The sequence below is a fragment of the Phocoena sinus genome, chromosome 4 (genome assembly GCF_008692025.1).
Source record: "Phocoena sinus isolate mPhoSin1 chromosome 4, mPhoSin1.pri, whole genome shotgun sequence".
NCBI lineage: Eukaryota > Metazoa > Chordata > Mammalia > Artiodactyla > Phocoenidae > Phocoena > Phocoena sinus.
In genome coordinates, this window is record NC_045766.1 from 145,652,884 (window position 1) to 145,669,236 (window position 16,353).

Genomic DNA, 16,353 nt, shown 5'->3' on the forward strand with positions numbered 1-16,353 from the left:
TTAAATGGTTGATAAATTCACCAGCAAAGCCAGTGAGCTTAAAGTTTTCTTCCAGGAAAGCTTTTAGTTTCTGATTCAATTTCTTAAATAGATATAAAGTCACTTAAGTTTTCCATGTCTTCTCATGCCCATCTAGACAACAACTGTGTCTTTTGAAGAATTTGTCCACATCATCTACATTGTGGAGTACTGGCATTACATAGCTCATATTTCCTTATTATCTTCTCTGAGGTGTTACGCCTCTGAGGACTAATAGGTCCAGCCGAGGCAGAAAACCAAATGTGAAAGTGCAGAAACAGTGTTAGCAGGTTTTTGCCGGAGCATGTAAAGCAGAGCATGTGGGAACCGTGTGATCCAGGGAGAAGGGTGGCCAGGCTTAGGGGGGCAGGCTGGACAACTTATTTCTGCAGGATCTACAGTGAGGTACCCTTTTGTATTCCTGATATAGGTTGTTTTCTTTCTAACTTGGTCAGACTAGAGGCTTGTTACTTTTCTCAAAGCATTAACTTTTGGTTTCATTGATCTTCTTTTACGTTTTCTGTAGCATTTGACTTCTACCCTTTTGTCTGGTATATCCTTCCTTCTACTTACTTTGGTTTTAAGATTCTTAAGATGGACAATTAAATCATTGATTTTTTTTTTTTTTTTTCACGGGCCTCTCACTGCTGTGGCCTCTCCCGTTACGGAGCACAGGCCCCGGATGCACAGGCTCAGCGGCCATGGCTCATGGGCCCAGCCGCTCCGCAGCATGTGGGATCTTCCCAGACCGGGGCACGAACCTGTGTCCCCTGCATCGGCAGGCGGACTCTCAACCACTGCGCCACCAAGGAAGCCCAATCATTGATTTTAAACCTTATCTACAGCATTAATATGTAAGCCTGTAAACATTTCTCTAAGCACTGCTTTAGCTACATCCCACAAATTTTGACGTCATGTTTTTATTTTCATTCAGCTTGAAATATTTTCTAATTCCCCTTGTGCTTTTATTTTTTACTATAGATGATTTAGAAATGTATTGTTTCATTTCCAAATATTTGGGATTTTCTAAGTCTTTTTGTTACTGATTTCTAATTTAACTCCACGGTGGTCACAGTACACTCTGTACAGTTTCAATCCTTTTGAATTTCTTGAGACTTGTCTCATGATCCAGCATATGGCCTATCTTAGTGAATGAGCACTAGGAAAGAAGGCCGGGAGCTGTACAGATGCCAATTCCTCAAGATGGTTGAAGGTTTTGTCTACAGTTGCTGAGACAAGTATTACAGTCTCCCACTTCAATTGTGTATTTGTCTAATTCTTTCTTTAGTCCCGCCAGTTTTTGCTTCATGTAATTTGAAGCTCTGTTATTAGGTGCACATACATTTAAGATTGCTATGCCTTCTTGATGAATTGACATTTTTTTTGTTAGTAAATGTCTTTTTATTTCTGGTACTATTCCTTTTCCTGAAATCTACTGATATTAATATAGCACTTTTTCTTCTTATTTGTGTTTCTATATTATGTATTTTTCTAAACTTTCACTTTTATCCTGTCTGTATCTTTACACTAAAAATTTCTATGAAAAAAAAAAAAAATTTCTATGGACAACATTGATGGGTCATGCTTTTTCATCCAATGTTAACAATCTGTAGTTAAAATCTCTGCCTTTTAACCAGAGTGCTTGGCCCTTTACAGTTAATAAAATTATTTAAATGGTTGGTGTATTAGTCTTCTAGGGCTGCCATAACAAACCAGCACAGACTGGGTGGCTTAAACATTTATTTTCTCACAGTTCTGGAAGCCAGAAGTCCAAGACAAGGGTACTGGCAGGGCTGGTCCCTCCTGTGGCCTCTCTACTTGTGTGCAGACGGCCCACCCTGGGTCCTCATGTGGTCTTTCCTCTGTGTGTGCGTTCCTGGTGTCTCTCTCTTTTACAAGGACACCAGTTCTACTGGATCAGGGACCCACCCTTAGGACCTCATTTAACCTTAATTATCTTCTTAAAGGCCCCATCTCCAGATGCAGTATCATATGAGTTTGGCAGGGGGGGACACAATTCAGTCCATAAGAGTTGGGTTTAAGCCTATTATCTTATTTGTTTTCTATTTGTCCCATCTGTCCTTTGTCTTCTTTTTCTCGCCTTCTTGTATTTTAGGAGGGTTATTTTACCTCCTTTATTAGTTTACCAGCTGTACCTCTTTCTTTTTTAGTGGTTTCCTCTAGGGTTTACAGTAGGTTTCTTCTGCTTATCACAGTCTACCTTTAACGTAGCATCACTTATACACGAGGTAGGAGCCTCCATCCTCCTTCAATATCCTTTGTGTTGTCATACCTTTTACTTCTTATGTTAAAACCACCATTATTATTTTTGCTTTTAAAAGTTAATTTTAGGGACTTCCCTGGTGGCACAGTGGTTAAGACTCTGCCTGACAATGCAGGGGACATAGGTTCGAGCCCTGTTCCGGGAAGATTCCACTGCTGCGGAGCAACTAAGCCCATGCGCCACAACTACTGAGCCCACGTGCCACAACTACCGAAGCCCGTGTGCCTAGAGCACATGCTCCACAACAAGCCACCGCAATGAGAAGCCCGTGCACCGCAACAGAGAGTAGCCCCCGCTCACGACAACTAGAGAAAGCCACGTGGAGCAACGAAGACCCAACATAGCCAAAAATTAATTAATTAATTAAAAGAAAAAAAGTTAATTTTAAAGAAGAAATCTTTTAGACAAAGGGGGAAAGCTTCTATACTTACCACACACTTCCCACCTGGTGCTCCTCATTCTCTGAAGATCAGCTTCCACCCAGTATCTCTTTCCCACACCTAAACAACTGAACATTTCTCGTAAGGGAAGGCTGCTGGACGATTCCTTCAGCGTTGGTTTATCTGGAAAAGGTCCACTCTGCCTTCATTTCTGTTTTCTTTGAACATGGAATTTAAGGTTTCAACACTTTGAAGACATCATTCCGGCATGTCTGTTCCTGATGAGAAGTTGCTTGTCACCCTTGTCTTCGCTCAGCAGTACATAACGTGCCTGTTTCGTTTGCTTTTAAGATTTATTCGTCCTTGGTCTTCATCAGAGTATCACGAGCCTTAAAGTGGGTTTTGGTGGGGCTTTTGGTCTGTCTGCTGAGGTTCATGGATCTGTGGGCTTACACGTCTTGTGTTTGGGAAAATTTCAGCCATGGTTTCTTCCAATGTTTTTCTGCCTCCCTCCCCCCACCCTCCCGCTTTTCTAGGTCTCAGATGACACGTGTTGGACCACTCAGTATTATCCAACAGGCCACTGAAGCTCTGTTTGATGTTTTAAGCCTTCTGGCCACCGTCAGGCCGCTTCAACGCTCACCTATTCCTAGAGGGCCCAAGGGCAAGCCCTGCTCCCCTACCTTCCCAAGAACCAGGGGCATCAGGGAACACGAGGCCTCAGGCTGGCTGCATCCTGCACAAGAGGCCTGGCCGTGGGACAGGCATCAGAGGCTGCCTAAAGCCACCAAAGTAGCTGTTCTCCGCCATGTGCAGCACGGGTCTCAAATGGCCCCTGGGGCACCACTGCCCTGGGAGGAAAGCTGCAAGTCACATACCAATAATAGTCATCACACAGAAACTATTGGTTGAATTATTTTCCCAGAAGAAAACAAGTAACTCTGAAGTTATCGCTATCACCCTAATCCTGAGTGAGGAAAGAGGGTTTTCAAAACAGCACCAGAAATTCCAAGTGAAAATGCCAGGCACATGTCTTTGAGGGGAGCCCAAGGTCAAGACATGCTGCCCCAGTGCCCCTAGTAAGTTTACCGAGCTCTTCGGAGCTGCGTCTTCAGCTTCCTACGGCTGCCACTTGCGAGGGCGGTTCTTGTGAATTCTGCTGTGACCAGACGCCCCCTTCCCACAATCAGTGAGAAAGCTGAGCACTGACTTTGGAGACCAACAACAGCAAGAGAATCAAGCCCCTGGCAGGTACCTCATGTGTGACATCCCTGCCAGTCCCCTCTAACTTTCTCGCCTTTGTGTCCCCTTGTCTTGTGTTTCTAACCTTATAAATAAAACTTTATATTGCAGATGGAGAGATGAAAATAAATCAAGCTGACCAATTAACCTATAATTAGCTGCTGAGAGTTGAGAGAAGAACGAGGAAGCAACAGTTGATTGTATCAATTGTTCAAACATTTTTATTGTCTGAATAAAATTTAAATCTACATATCGACATTGGTTATGTTCAGTAAGGTAAGTATTTTCTTGGAGATAAGTTTCCATTGTGAGTTAAGCATTTCCAGTTAGAGAATCCCTCAAAGGGTCAGATCTGAAGTTTACATCCTGCTGAACAAGAAAAGCTAATCTGGCTCCAGAGAAAGCTTCCCAGCACAACATTCAAAATTTGCTCCTGATAACCAAAAATAAAACAATTTGAATTCAAGACATGTTAATCATTCTCCCAGGACAGAGAACTTGACTTTTAATCAGGTTGAGGCAAATATTTTCCCCTCAAATAACTAGAGGTGCATCCTGCTTATCTTGGAACAATTTCTCTTGTTCCCTGAGACTGAGGGGTGGTGGTCCAACACGGGGCACGAGAGACCCCAATCCATGACGGTTTCCAGGATGAAACAAAACACATGCACGACAAGCGTCTGCCTAAGGGGCTCAAATGTCTGTGTATTAAGGTAGCCGGTAAGACAGGTGACCTTCCATAATGTTTCAGTGTAACAGTTGATTTTCATTTCTTTCCCGGAAGCTTTATGTTTCGTCCAGTGATCTGATAATGGCTGGGCATTGACCGCTGCAAGAAGCAGACCGTTGGAAATCACCCTCTGCGCTGCTGGTGCAAGAGTAACTGACAGATCTCAAAGGGGCCCAGCGCAGCTTCCTCAGCAAAATAAACCCTAGTTTAAAAACATCTGGGGCAAGTGCTGACATCCAACTAGCGCCAGCTGAACACCCGCTATGTTCCACAGTGTGGCAGCCGGTGGAGCCAGCAGGACCTGCCAGCGCATATGCGCACCCAGGCCCTGCGGGGCTCAGAGCAGGTAGAGCACCACCTGGGGCAGGAGGGCAGTGGGGGGCAGCTCAGGCAAAGGCTGGACGCAGGCGAGCCCCGGGCAGAGTCAGGGAGAGCGCTCGGGGGCCACGAGAGCTGCGGAAGCAAGGCCACGTGGTGCAAACCTTGGAGAGCACCCTAAGGGTCTGGGCAGGGGTGGCGGGAGCGGGGGGCACCCAGGCGTCTCTCTGGCTGTCAGAGGGAGGGTGGTACACTGGGGCCGCGCAGCCAGGGCAGCCGTCAGACAGGGAGAGGCACAGAGGAACAGCAGAAGGAGAAGGCCCTGGGGGGGAACGAGAAGCAGGTGGGCCCCTGGGGCGACACCAGGCCTGGGTTTGACCCTCATCGACGCTCTCAGTGACCCTCACAGCCACACTCCTGCTCATCCTTGTAGGTCAGAGGCAATTCCAGGGTTTGGATTTTCCATCCTGAGCCCCAAGTCCACACACGCTAAGCCAGACGGGTTTAGAAGCCAGAGGGGAATTCAGAGGCTCACCACCTGAGAGGCAGCACCCTGGAAATGTGACCCTCCCTGCAGCTTGGAGCACAAAGGGGGGTGAGGGGTATCCCCAACACACATCAGGGTCCCACTGCTGCGTGGCCATTAACAACCCCTCACCCTTCCTTACGCTCGGCCTCCCATCTGTCACTACAAGACGACTGCCACCTCTGAGGTAGCGATGCTGGCGCCCCACGGGCCGGCTGAGCCATGACGCGGCGCTGGCGAGCTCGAGACCCGGGGCAGGCCGGCCTGCGGCGTCTGGTCCCCGATCCCCACTGAGCCTGAGCCGCCACGGTGAACAGGCAGGCCCAGCCTCTACTGCCAGGCCGTTCCAGGCAGCTGTCCCATCCCTCAGCCAGAGACAGAGACAGGAAGAGCCGGTCCTCGAGGGCCTGAGGCAGGACGCAGACGAGGCACAGCTGCTCCGCTCCTGAGGACTCAGTCACTGGTCAGGAAAGCCCTCCCAGCCCCGTGCCCACAGAGAGGACACATACCACGCCAGGCGGTACCACGGAGCGCACTGTGCTTTACCCACCCTCACGGCTCATCCAGTTCCTTCCCTCTCCCGAGCTCTACCAACTGTTCTCAGAACTAATGCTATGCTGAAAATCAAGTCTGAAGGCACCAGCCCTGCCCATGCCACAGGCCCAGGCTCAGCGCTTCCGCCGAAGCGGGCAGGGAGGGGGCTGCCTCGGCCCCTCTGAGATGCCCCAGCCTCGCCTGGAACTCGCATGACCAGATGTGCTCTCAAGGGTGGCCGGCGAGGGCGCTCTCGGGGTGCAGGCGGGAGAAGCGCCCAAGGGCCCAGATGGGGAAGATGTTTCTGTAGCTTGTGTAGCTGATGGCACAGGACTTGTTGAAGACCCCAGCGATGTTGTCCTGAAAGGACACAGGGAATGAACACAACGTCTCCACCAGGTGGCTGGACAGCTCCCTGAACTGAGACCCTGGCTGGAGGGCTGGCCGGCTGACCTCAGCAGGCGGGGCCTACCACCACCCCAGCTCTCGGACCCCAGGCCCTGCAACAAACCCTCCAGCCCGGGCCACCAGCCCCTCGCAGCCCCACCAACCCCGGACTCATCCAAGGCGGGGCCAGCCTCACGTGACCTTGTGACCCCATGCCCTTCCACACTTCCTTCTGAGTGAGGGGCTGTCAGGATCAGCCCAAGGGTGTCCTGGCCCGTGGGCTTCTCCCCTGCCAGCTCCTTCCCCGACGCCACCAGCCCTGCCACCAAGCCAGTGCTTCAGCTGCAAACGGCCCAGGCCTTCAGGCCCGCCACCATCACAGACCTGCTTCCCACACAGGCCACTCACCGGTGCTGTTTGTGACTCTCAAATCCCCAAGGTGAAACCCCACCCGCGGCCCCACTCGTACCTGGGGCCAGTCGCCATTGGGCAGCTGCTTTCCAAGCAGGTAGCTGACTCCTCTCTCCAGGGCCGCTACGTCAGGGTGCCTGCAGGGAGACGGGCACTGAACACTCCCACAACCACTCTGCACGAGCCCCCCTCCGGCTGCGGACAGATCTGCGTCCTCACCCTCACGCAGCCAAGCGCAGGGACAAGGATGTGAAACGCTGCACGATGACAGACAGACCTGCCGGTAACAGTCGGCCCACCAGACACCCCGAGGAGCAGCAAACGCCACCGGGGCAGAGGCGAGCGGGCAGGAGGGCAGCCCACGCGTGGCCGGGCGGCAGTCCCTGCCACGAGGGGATGCTCTCCTGTCCACCCGGCCACTGGTCTTCAGGGCCCTCTGAGGGCCACCGAAGCCACATGTGCTAAGCTTGCTCGTCCCGGCCTGACGAGACACCAGAAGGCTCGATGGCTCAAGACGGAGCTCAGCCTGCCCGCTCCTGCCCACACTACCTGGCCTTCCTTTGAGGGGGCTTTAGGGAGATTTCCCAGGGGTCCCAGCACAGACTGGGACACCGTGTGCACATCTGCGTGCACACGTCTGCATGTGTGTGTTATGTACACGTGCCTGAGCACGTGTGTGGCTTAGGGCCGGCTGCGGACACAGAGCAGGTGCTGCCACACCTCACACTGCTGACGGCCCTGCTCCCCTGGCTGTCCCTGTCGGGGGGCCTCTTTGCAGGACCTGCCACCTCGCCCTGGGAGCCTGTTGAGGGGGCCCCGCAGGCCTCACGTCCTCCCACTGCTGCACTGCTGCACTCGCAGCTCAGCTGCCGTGCCCGCCCAGGCTGCCGGCTCACCGCCCTTCCTTCGCCCAGCCCCGCGGCTCTGGGAGGGGCCTTGTCGCCCCCACCTGACGGCCATCAGCCCCATCAGGGCCCAGCACGTGTTGTGGATCTGGGACCGGGCGCTCTGCACGTAGCGCCGCTGCTCACAGGACTCGAAGTCCTCCCCCCAGCCTCCATCTGCCATCTGTCGGGACAGCAGGAAGTCGCAGGCCTGGGAGACCTCTGCACAGGCAGTCCTGCAGAGACCAGCAAGACACGAGACACCATCATACCGGGCGAAGTCCCTGCCCCCCCTCTCGCCCTGGCCAGGCCCCTCAGGGTCACGGAGAGGGGTGCGTGGGCCCCCGCACTCAGGCCCAGCCCACCGTGGGACGTGAAGGAGGACAGAGGTGCCGGCACCGCAGGGCTGTTGGAAGGTAAAGGGAGATGCCGTGCATCTGCAGATGGCCTCCTGGACGTGACCCACCAGCAAAGCAGCCCTCGGGGAGGTGTCTGGAGACAGCTGACCCTAGGCCTCCTCCCTTCTCTCAGCCAGTGTCCTGGCCTCGGCCGCTCCAGCTCCTACTTGGGTGTGGGGCTTGGGTATGGGCGGGTGAGCTGGGGGAGGGCAGAGGGCCAGAGGCTTCCCTCCCCCACACGAGCCCAGAGGCTGCGCAGAGCAGTGAGGCACAGTGGCTCATACATTTTCTGGAATCCTGATCTTATCTCACTGTTTAAAAACATGTAAGAACACCCCCAAAATCAAACAACAAAGGGAGAATCACCCCCAGCAGAGTGTCATGCTGAGAAGACCCCCATCCCGCCAAGGTGGGAATGTCCACACTCACCCATCGCGGTAAGTGTGCCCCATGCAGGCGAAGGCTTCCAGCCCAAAGTAGGTGCCGTAGGTGAAGCACACCCCCCAGGAGCTGGAGGAAGAAGGGGACAGCGCCCGGCCCCTGAGTCCTCGTTCACAGCGGGCGCAGGGTCTCCCTCCAGCATGGGGTGTACAGGGGGCTGCGGCTGTCTTCAGGAAAAGCATCCACAAGGCCTCAGCACTAAGACAGACCTACCCAACCTGGCCTCCGTGGGTGGCTCCATGTGCTGGATCCAAAGCCAGATGAGAACGGATCCAAAGCCAGAGGAGGGGTAGAGCCACCAGGCCACCACGCCCTTCCAACGCCCTCAGCCACACTGCCTTAGCAGCACGCTGAGCAGTCACCACCGGGGGAGGCTGGGCATTCAGAAAGGAGCAAGGCCCACCAGGAACATGTCCAGAAACCCCTGGGGCAGCACAAGCACCCCACACGCATCTGCACCCACAGGCATCACTCACCCTTCCCAGGAGCCATCAGGCCTCTGCTTCTGCCGACAGAACTGCAGTCCCCGCTCGAGGGTCTCCCTGGAACACAGCAGGATGAACATGCCCAATGAACAGTCCAGCAAAACAGCAACTTACCTGCTACCCCCATTCCCCCCACTCTACGGCCTCAAAAGAACGAGCATGGTCTTCCTTAAAAATACGTAAAAACAAACAGTTCAGGGAGGAGATACAAGGTCAAAGAAGCAGCGATTACAGGCCACAGGAGGGGAACAAAGTGGCAGTGAAAAAAAGAAATTAAGGAGAGGAAAACCTCAGGGACGAACCCACATTAGAAGCAGCTACAAACGGGATCGATATCACCGAAAACAAGGTCAGTGACACAGACTTGAGTAAATCACATAAATGAAAATTTTAAAATAAACAAAAAATGAGAGAGAAAATACATTCAGAGGACAAAGAAGATCCATCACAGGTCTAACTGGTACTTCCAAAGAAGACCTGGTTCTCTGAAAGGACTAGAGGTGAAGGTATGAATACAGCCTTTAGGGTGATCCGCCCCCCATGACGCTCACTCGCCTCCAGGCACCCAGCCTGTGTCATCCCTCTCGAGCGGCAGCCCCGTGTCCTGTTTGTAGCCAGCTGATCCCTGCACAGTTGATGGTCGCTGCTTCCAGCTCCCACCTGGCTGGCAGACAGACTCCCTGGCTCTACTGATCCCTCCCTTGCTGGCTCTCATGGAGCCGCCATACAGAAGCCCACGTGGCAGGAAACTAAGGGTGGCTCCAGCCAATGGTCATCAAGGAAATGGGGCCGGAGGCTGACAATCCGCAAGGGATGGAAACCTGCCAACAACCACACACGCCTGGGGCAGACCCTCAGTCAATGCTCAGGTAAGGCCCCAGCCCTGGCCAGCATCCTGACTGCAACCCAGGGAAATCCCGAAGCAGAGGGCCCAGCTCAGCCATGCCTGGACTCCTGACCCACAGAAACTGCGAGGTGATAAACGTGCTGTTTTGAGCCACCAACTCAGCAAGACATGTTAATACAAAGAGTGAAAGTACAAATAAACAACATTAGCAACAAAAAGAGCGGTATGACTATAGCTTTAGTGGAAATTAAAAAGTAAAGAGAAGATAAGAAAAATTCAGGCAATACATTTGAAAACTTAGACAATATGTACAAATTACTCAGAAAATTAACGTATTGAAACTGCCTCAAGAATAAAGAGCCTGAATAGTCCTACAACCACTAAAGATATGCGTAAAAAGCATAGACTTTGCCCAGAAAAAGAACTCCAAGTCTAGACATTTTGTAAGTGAATTCTACTAAATTATCAAGAACAATCTTCTAACCTTACACAAACTCTCCTAGGAAATAGAAAGAGGAAGGAACACTTTCCCTAGTTCATTTTGGGAACTCAGCATAAGCTTCTCAACAAACCAGACAAGAGGAATATGGTAAAAATTTCAGGCTGTTCATTAATGGACACAGATGCAAAACTCTAAATTAAATATTGGGAAACTACATACAGTAGAGATATACCAATACTAAGTGAGGTTTATCCAGAAATGCAAAGGTGTTTTAACATTAGAAAAATCTACAATAATTATCTACAATATTAACAGATAAAGGAGATAAATGTATAATCATCTCAATAGAGATAGAAAAATCGTTTGCTAAAATACAACACCCATTCACAACAGAGAGAAAAAACAACTTAGCAAACTAGGAAGAGAAAAGAGCTTTGTTAACCTGAAAAGGGATAATTACCAAAAACCTACAGGAGATGTCATTCTTTTTTTTTTTTCATCCACATCACACAGCTTGTGGGACCTTAGTTCCCTGACCAGGGACTGAACCCAGGCCCCAGCAGTGGAAGTGCAGAGTCCTAACCACTGGACCACCAGGGAATTCCCAAATGTCATTCTTAATGGAGAAATATTAGAAGCATTCCCCTTTAAAATCAGGAAATATGACAAAGATGGCACTATTACCACTCCTGCTAAGCAAAACACTGAAGTCTTAGCCAGGGCAATGAGACAAGAAAATAAACTATAGGCCTATGGATTGAAAGGAAAAATATGTCATTTACAAGTGATATGATTGTCTACAGAGAAAACCCAAAAGAATCTACCAGCAATTAATTAGAATAAAAAGAGTTACCCAGATGGATTCGCTGGTGAATTCTACCAAACATCTAAGGAAGAAATTGTACCATCTCTACAATCTCTTCCGAAGAACAGAAACAGAGGGAATTTTGCCTAACTCATTTGATGAGGACAGCATACCAAAAACAGACAAAGACATTATGAGAAAGGAAAACTAGGGATAAATATCTCTCAGTAGCACAGATATAAAAAATCCTCAATAAAATATCAGCAAATCAAATCCAACAATGTATAAGAAGAATTACATATCACAAACAAGTGGGATCTATCCCAGGTATGAAAGGCTGGTTGAACATTCAAAAATCAATTAATGCAATCTATCAAATCAACTTCTTTTCTAAAGAAGAAAAAAAAAATCACATGATCATATCAATAGCTGTAGCAGAAATATTTGACAAAATCTAACACCTATTCATGATTAAAAAAAAAAACTTTCAGCAAACTAGGAACAGAGGGGAAGTTCCTCAACTTGATAAAGAGCAGCCACAAAAAACCCACAGCTAACATCATACTTAATGGTGAGAAAAACTAGACGCTTTCCTGCTGAATCAGGAACAAGAATGTCTACTCTCACCACTTGTATTCAACTTCATACTGGAAGCCCTAGCTAATGCAATAAGATAAGACAAGGAAATAAAAGGTATACATATTGGGGAAGAAGAAATAAAACTGTCTTTGTTCACAGATTACATGGTTATCTGTGTAGAAAATCCCAAAGAACCGACCAAAAAACTCCTGGAACTACTAAGCAATTACAGCAACGTTGCAGGATAGAAGGTTAATATACAAAAGACAACTGTTTTCCTACCAGCAATGAACAATTAGATTCTGAAATTAAAATCACAATACCGATTATGTTAGCACCAAAAAAAAATGTTAAGTACTTAGGTATAAATCTAAAAATATATATATAAGATCTATAAGAGGGAAACTATAAAATTATGATAAAAGAATCAAAAGATCTTCCCAACTTCATCTATATATGCAACACAATCTCAATCAAAATTTCAGCAAATCATTTCATAGATATCAACAGATTCCAAAGTTTTATGCAGAGGCAAAAGAAACAGAATAGAAAACACACTATTTAAGGGGAATAAAGTTGGAAAACTGACACTACCCGACTTCAAGACTTACTGTAAAGCTACGGTCATCAGGACTGTGTGGTATCAGTGAAAGAATACACAGATAGATCAATGGAGAATAGAGAGCCAAGAAACAGACCCACACAAATACTGTCAAGTAACCATTGGCAAAGGAGCAAAGGCAATCCAATGGAGAAAGGAGAGTCTCTGACAAATGGTAATGGAACACTGAACAGCACATAAAACATAAATAAATCTAGATACAGACCTTACACCATTCACAAAAATTAACTCAGAATGAATCACAGATTTTTGTCTTTTCATGTAAAACACAAGACTATAAAACTCCTAGAACATAACATAGGAGAAACTCTAGGTGACCTTGGGTTTGGTGAAAACTTTTTAGATATAACGCTCCAATCACAATCTATGAAAGAAAACACTGATAGGCTGTACTTCATTGAAATGAAAAACTCTGGCTCTGCAGAAGACATTGTCGACAGAATGAAAATGTAAGGAGCTCTTTGGACCCTTTCCTGTTTGCCCATTTCTGTTGCCCTCAAACCTTACAGAAATGAGGTCACTAGGTGACATTTAACCTAACTCCTGACTCACGCTCTACTGAATGCACACCATGCCTTGCCTAACCTGTCGGTCCTTTCCCTAGACGAAAAGAAGTAGGAATTAAGAACTGAGCAGTTAAAGAGTGACTAGCTGTCTACCCCCAGCAGCCCCCTTAGCAATCCTGCAGGCAGGTCATGTGGGCAAGACAACATCTGAAGAAAGCTCATGAGGAGTCAGCCAGCCTGCACGCAAAGAGAGGACACAGAGCTTGACCTCCTGCCTTGATGGTTCACTGAGATTCTTTCCCCTTTTCCCCTTTAAAACCTGTCAGGGCTGAGGAGAATCTCTGGAGTTGATTCAGGGAACATGAGCCCACCTTCTCCCCACATTGCCAGCCTTCTGATTAAAGCAACCTTTCCTTTCTTACAACACTTGCCTCTCAAGTATTGGCTTTTGAGCGGAGAGCAGCCAGACCTGAGCTTGCCACAGACTGAGAGAAAATCTTTGTAAAATACATAGCTGACAAAGGGTTGCTATTTAAAATATACAAGGTACTTCTAAAACTCAACAATAAGACAACAACCCAAATTTAAAATGTGCAAAAGATCTGAATACACACCTCACCAAAGATATACACATGGCAAATAGATACATGAAAAGATGTTCAGCATTATACGTCATTAGGAAATTACAAATTAAAACAATGAGATATCACTACACACCTGTCAGAATGGCCAAAACCCGGAACACTGACAGCACCAAATGCTGGTGAGACTGTGGAGCAACAGGAACCCTCATCACTGCCGGTGGGAATGCAGAATGGAGCAACCACTTTGGAAGACAGTTCGGTGGTTTCTTACAAAACTAATATACTCTCACCATATGAGCCAACCATATGCTCTTTGGTATTTACTGAAATGAGCTGAAAACATGTCCACACAAAAACCTGCACAGGAATAATTATAGAAGGTTTATTCATAATGCTAAAACTTGGAAGCAACCAAGATGTCCTTCCATAGGCAATGGATAAACAAACTGGTACGTGAAGATATGAAGAAACTTTACATGCATATTACTAAGTGAAAGAAGCCAATCTGAAAAGGCTACAGACTGTATGGTTCTAACTATATGACATACTGGAGTGGTTCCCAGGGGATGGGTGAGGGGGGAGGATGAATAGGCAGATCATGGAGGATTTTAAGAGCAGTGGAACTATTCTGCATGATAGAGTAATGATGGACATATGTTGTATACATGTGTCAAAACCCACGGAATGTACAACACAAAGAGTGAATCTGAACGTAAACTATGGACTTTGGATGATAATAATGTATCAATATTGGCTCATCAATTGTATTTAAAAAGTACCAAATTAATGCAAGATATTAATAATAGGGGAAATGGGGTGGGAGGGGGAGCGAAATGGCTAAACAGGAACTCCCTGTGCCATCTTTCTGTAAACCTAAAACTGCTCTATAAGACAAAGTGTATTAATTTTTTTAAGTTTAGCAGATTGTCTAGCTATAAGATCAATATCAAAATCAACTGGACAGGCTCCTGGAAGGATGGCAGAGCCGGCAGCACCGGGAACCCCTCTCCCGCCTGGGCAACTACTGCACTGGCAGAATGTGCCCAATGTAACTATTCTGGAAGTCTGCAGTCTGCTGAAGGCTTGCAAATTCCAGGGGAAGGTTTGGAGGGTTAAACTGCTCTCAGCTCTTAGCACAGGAACAGCTACCCATTCCCCACCCCAGGACCCAGGAGGCAGCTGTACATGTGTCCCTGGAGCATCTTGCAGGACCTAGGGTGGGCAAAAAGGACCCTGTCCTCCAAAAACTGGGAATCGGCTCTGAATGATGCTTCTGATCACAGAGGAGCAGGCAGAGAGGCAGGAGGCCACGGCTGTTGCACCTGCCCCCAACTGTTCCAGCCCCTGCCCTTCTGGCTGAAGTGACTTCCAGGGGGTTTAAATGCTATTCACAGTAGCATTACTCACAATGGCTAAAATGTGGAAGCAACCTAAGTGTCGATCATAGATGAACAGATAAGCAAAATGTGGTTCATCCATACAATGGAATATTATTCGGCTTTTAAATGGAATGAACTACTAATAATACCTGCTATAACGTGCATGAACCTTGAGGATATTACTCTCAGCGAAATAAGCCAGACACAAAAAGACAAATATTATATGATTCCACTTACACATGGTACTTAGAGTAGTCAAAATCATAGAGACAGAAAATAGAATAGTGGTTGCCAGGGGCTGGGAAGAGTGGGGAAATGGGAGTTATTGTTCAATGGGTATCCGTTTTACAAGATGAAAAGAGTTATGGGGATGGGCGGTGGTGATGGTTGTACAACAATGTGAATGTGAATGTATTTAACACCACTGGATTGCACACTTAAAAATGGCTAAGATAGTAAATTTTATGTTACATGTATTTTAACACAAGAGAAAAAAATCAGTAGCATAAGAATCCATGAGTCCACACTAACAAATAAGCAAATAAGTAAACAGGGGCAAAGAAAAGTTTTTAATAGAACACCAACTAATACATATGAAAGGAATGACAATTTTACAATCATTATATGAACAACTGATGCAAGCAAGAATCATCATCAGGTGCTAAAACGAATGGGTAGAAGTACGATGAGAAACAGGATATTTACATAGTTTAAAATTATCTCCCCGAGAGGGCAGACAGGAGAAGCAAGAAGAACTACAATCCTGCAGCCTGTGGAACAAAAACCACATACACAGAAAGACAGACAAGATGAAAAGGCAGAGGACTATGTACCAGATGAAGGAACAAGATAAAACCCCAGAAAAACGACTAAATGAAGTGGAGATAGGCAACCTTCCAGAAAAAGAATTCAGAATAATGATAGTGAAGATGATCCAGGACCTCGGAAAAAGAATGGAAGCAAAGATCGAGAAGATGCAAGAAATGTTTAACAAAGACCTAGAAGAATTAAAGAACAAACAAACAGAGAGGAACAATACAATAACTGAAATGAAAATTACACTAGAAGGAATCAATAGTAGAATAACTGAGGCAGAAGAACGGATAAGTGACCTGGAAGACAGAATGGTGGAATTCACTGCTGCAGAACAGAATAAAGAAAAAAGATGAAAAGAAATGAAGACAGCCTAAGAGACCTCTGAGACAACACTAAACGCAACAGCATTCGCATTATAGGGGTCCCAGAAGGAGAAGAGAGAGAGAAAGGACCCGAGAAAATATCTGAAGACATCAGAGTCAGAAACTTCCCTAACATGGGAAAGGAAATAGCTACTCAAGTCCAGGAAGTGCAGAGAGTCCCATACAGTATAAACCCAAGGAGAAACATGCCAAGACACATAGGAATCAAATTGGCAAAAATTAAAGACAAAGAAAAATTATTGAAAGCAGCAAGGGAAAAACGACAAATAACATACAAGGGAACTCCCATAAGGTTAACAGCTGATTTCTCAGCAGAAACTCTACAAGCCAGAAGGGAGTGGCATGATATACT

The 16,353-nt window shown here is 47.4% G+C and overlaps 1 protein-coding gene across 7 annotated transcripts in view; it reads right to left on the reverse strand.

Annotated features, from left to right (window-relative positions):
• Nucleotides 1–4,122: 4,122 nt before the first annotated feature.
• LSS (lanosterol synthase) overlaps nt 4,123–16,353 on the reverse strand; it is a 42,476-nt gene continuing 30,245 nt past the window's right edge. For 3 of the 7 annotated variants that reach the window (XM_032630396.1, XM_032630400.1, XM_032630401.1), the window contains 5 exons: nt 9,030–9,095; nt 8,542–8,622; nt 7,780–7,950; nt 6,889–6,967; nt 4,128–6,392 (listed from right to left, as the gene is read on the reverse strand). In XM_032630396.1, the coding sequence (XP_032486287.1) occupies nt 6,261–6,392; nt 6,889–6,967; nt 7,780–7,950; nt 8,542–8,622; nt 9,030–9,095 (529 nt within the window). In that variant the 3' untranslated portion in view covers nt 4,128–6,260. Of the gene's footprint in view, nt 6,393–6,888; nt 6,968–7,779; nt 7,951–8,541; nt 8,623–9,029; nt 9,096–16,353 lie in introns of all 7 variants that reach the window. The other 4 variants (XM_032630394.1, XM_032630397.1, XM_032630395.1 and 1 more) reach the window with 4 other exon arrangements.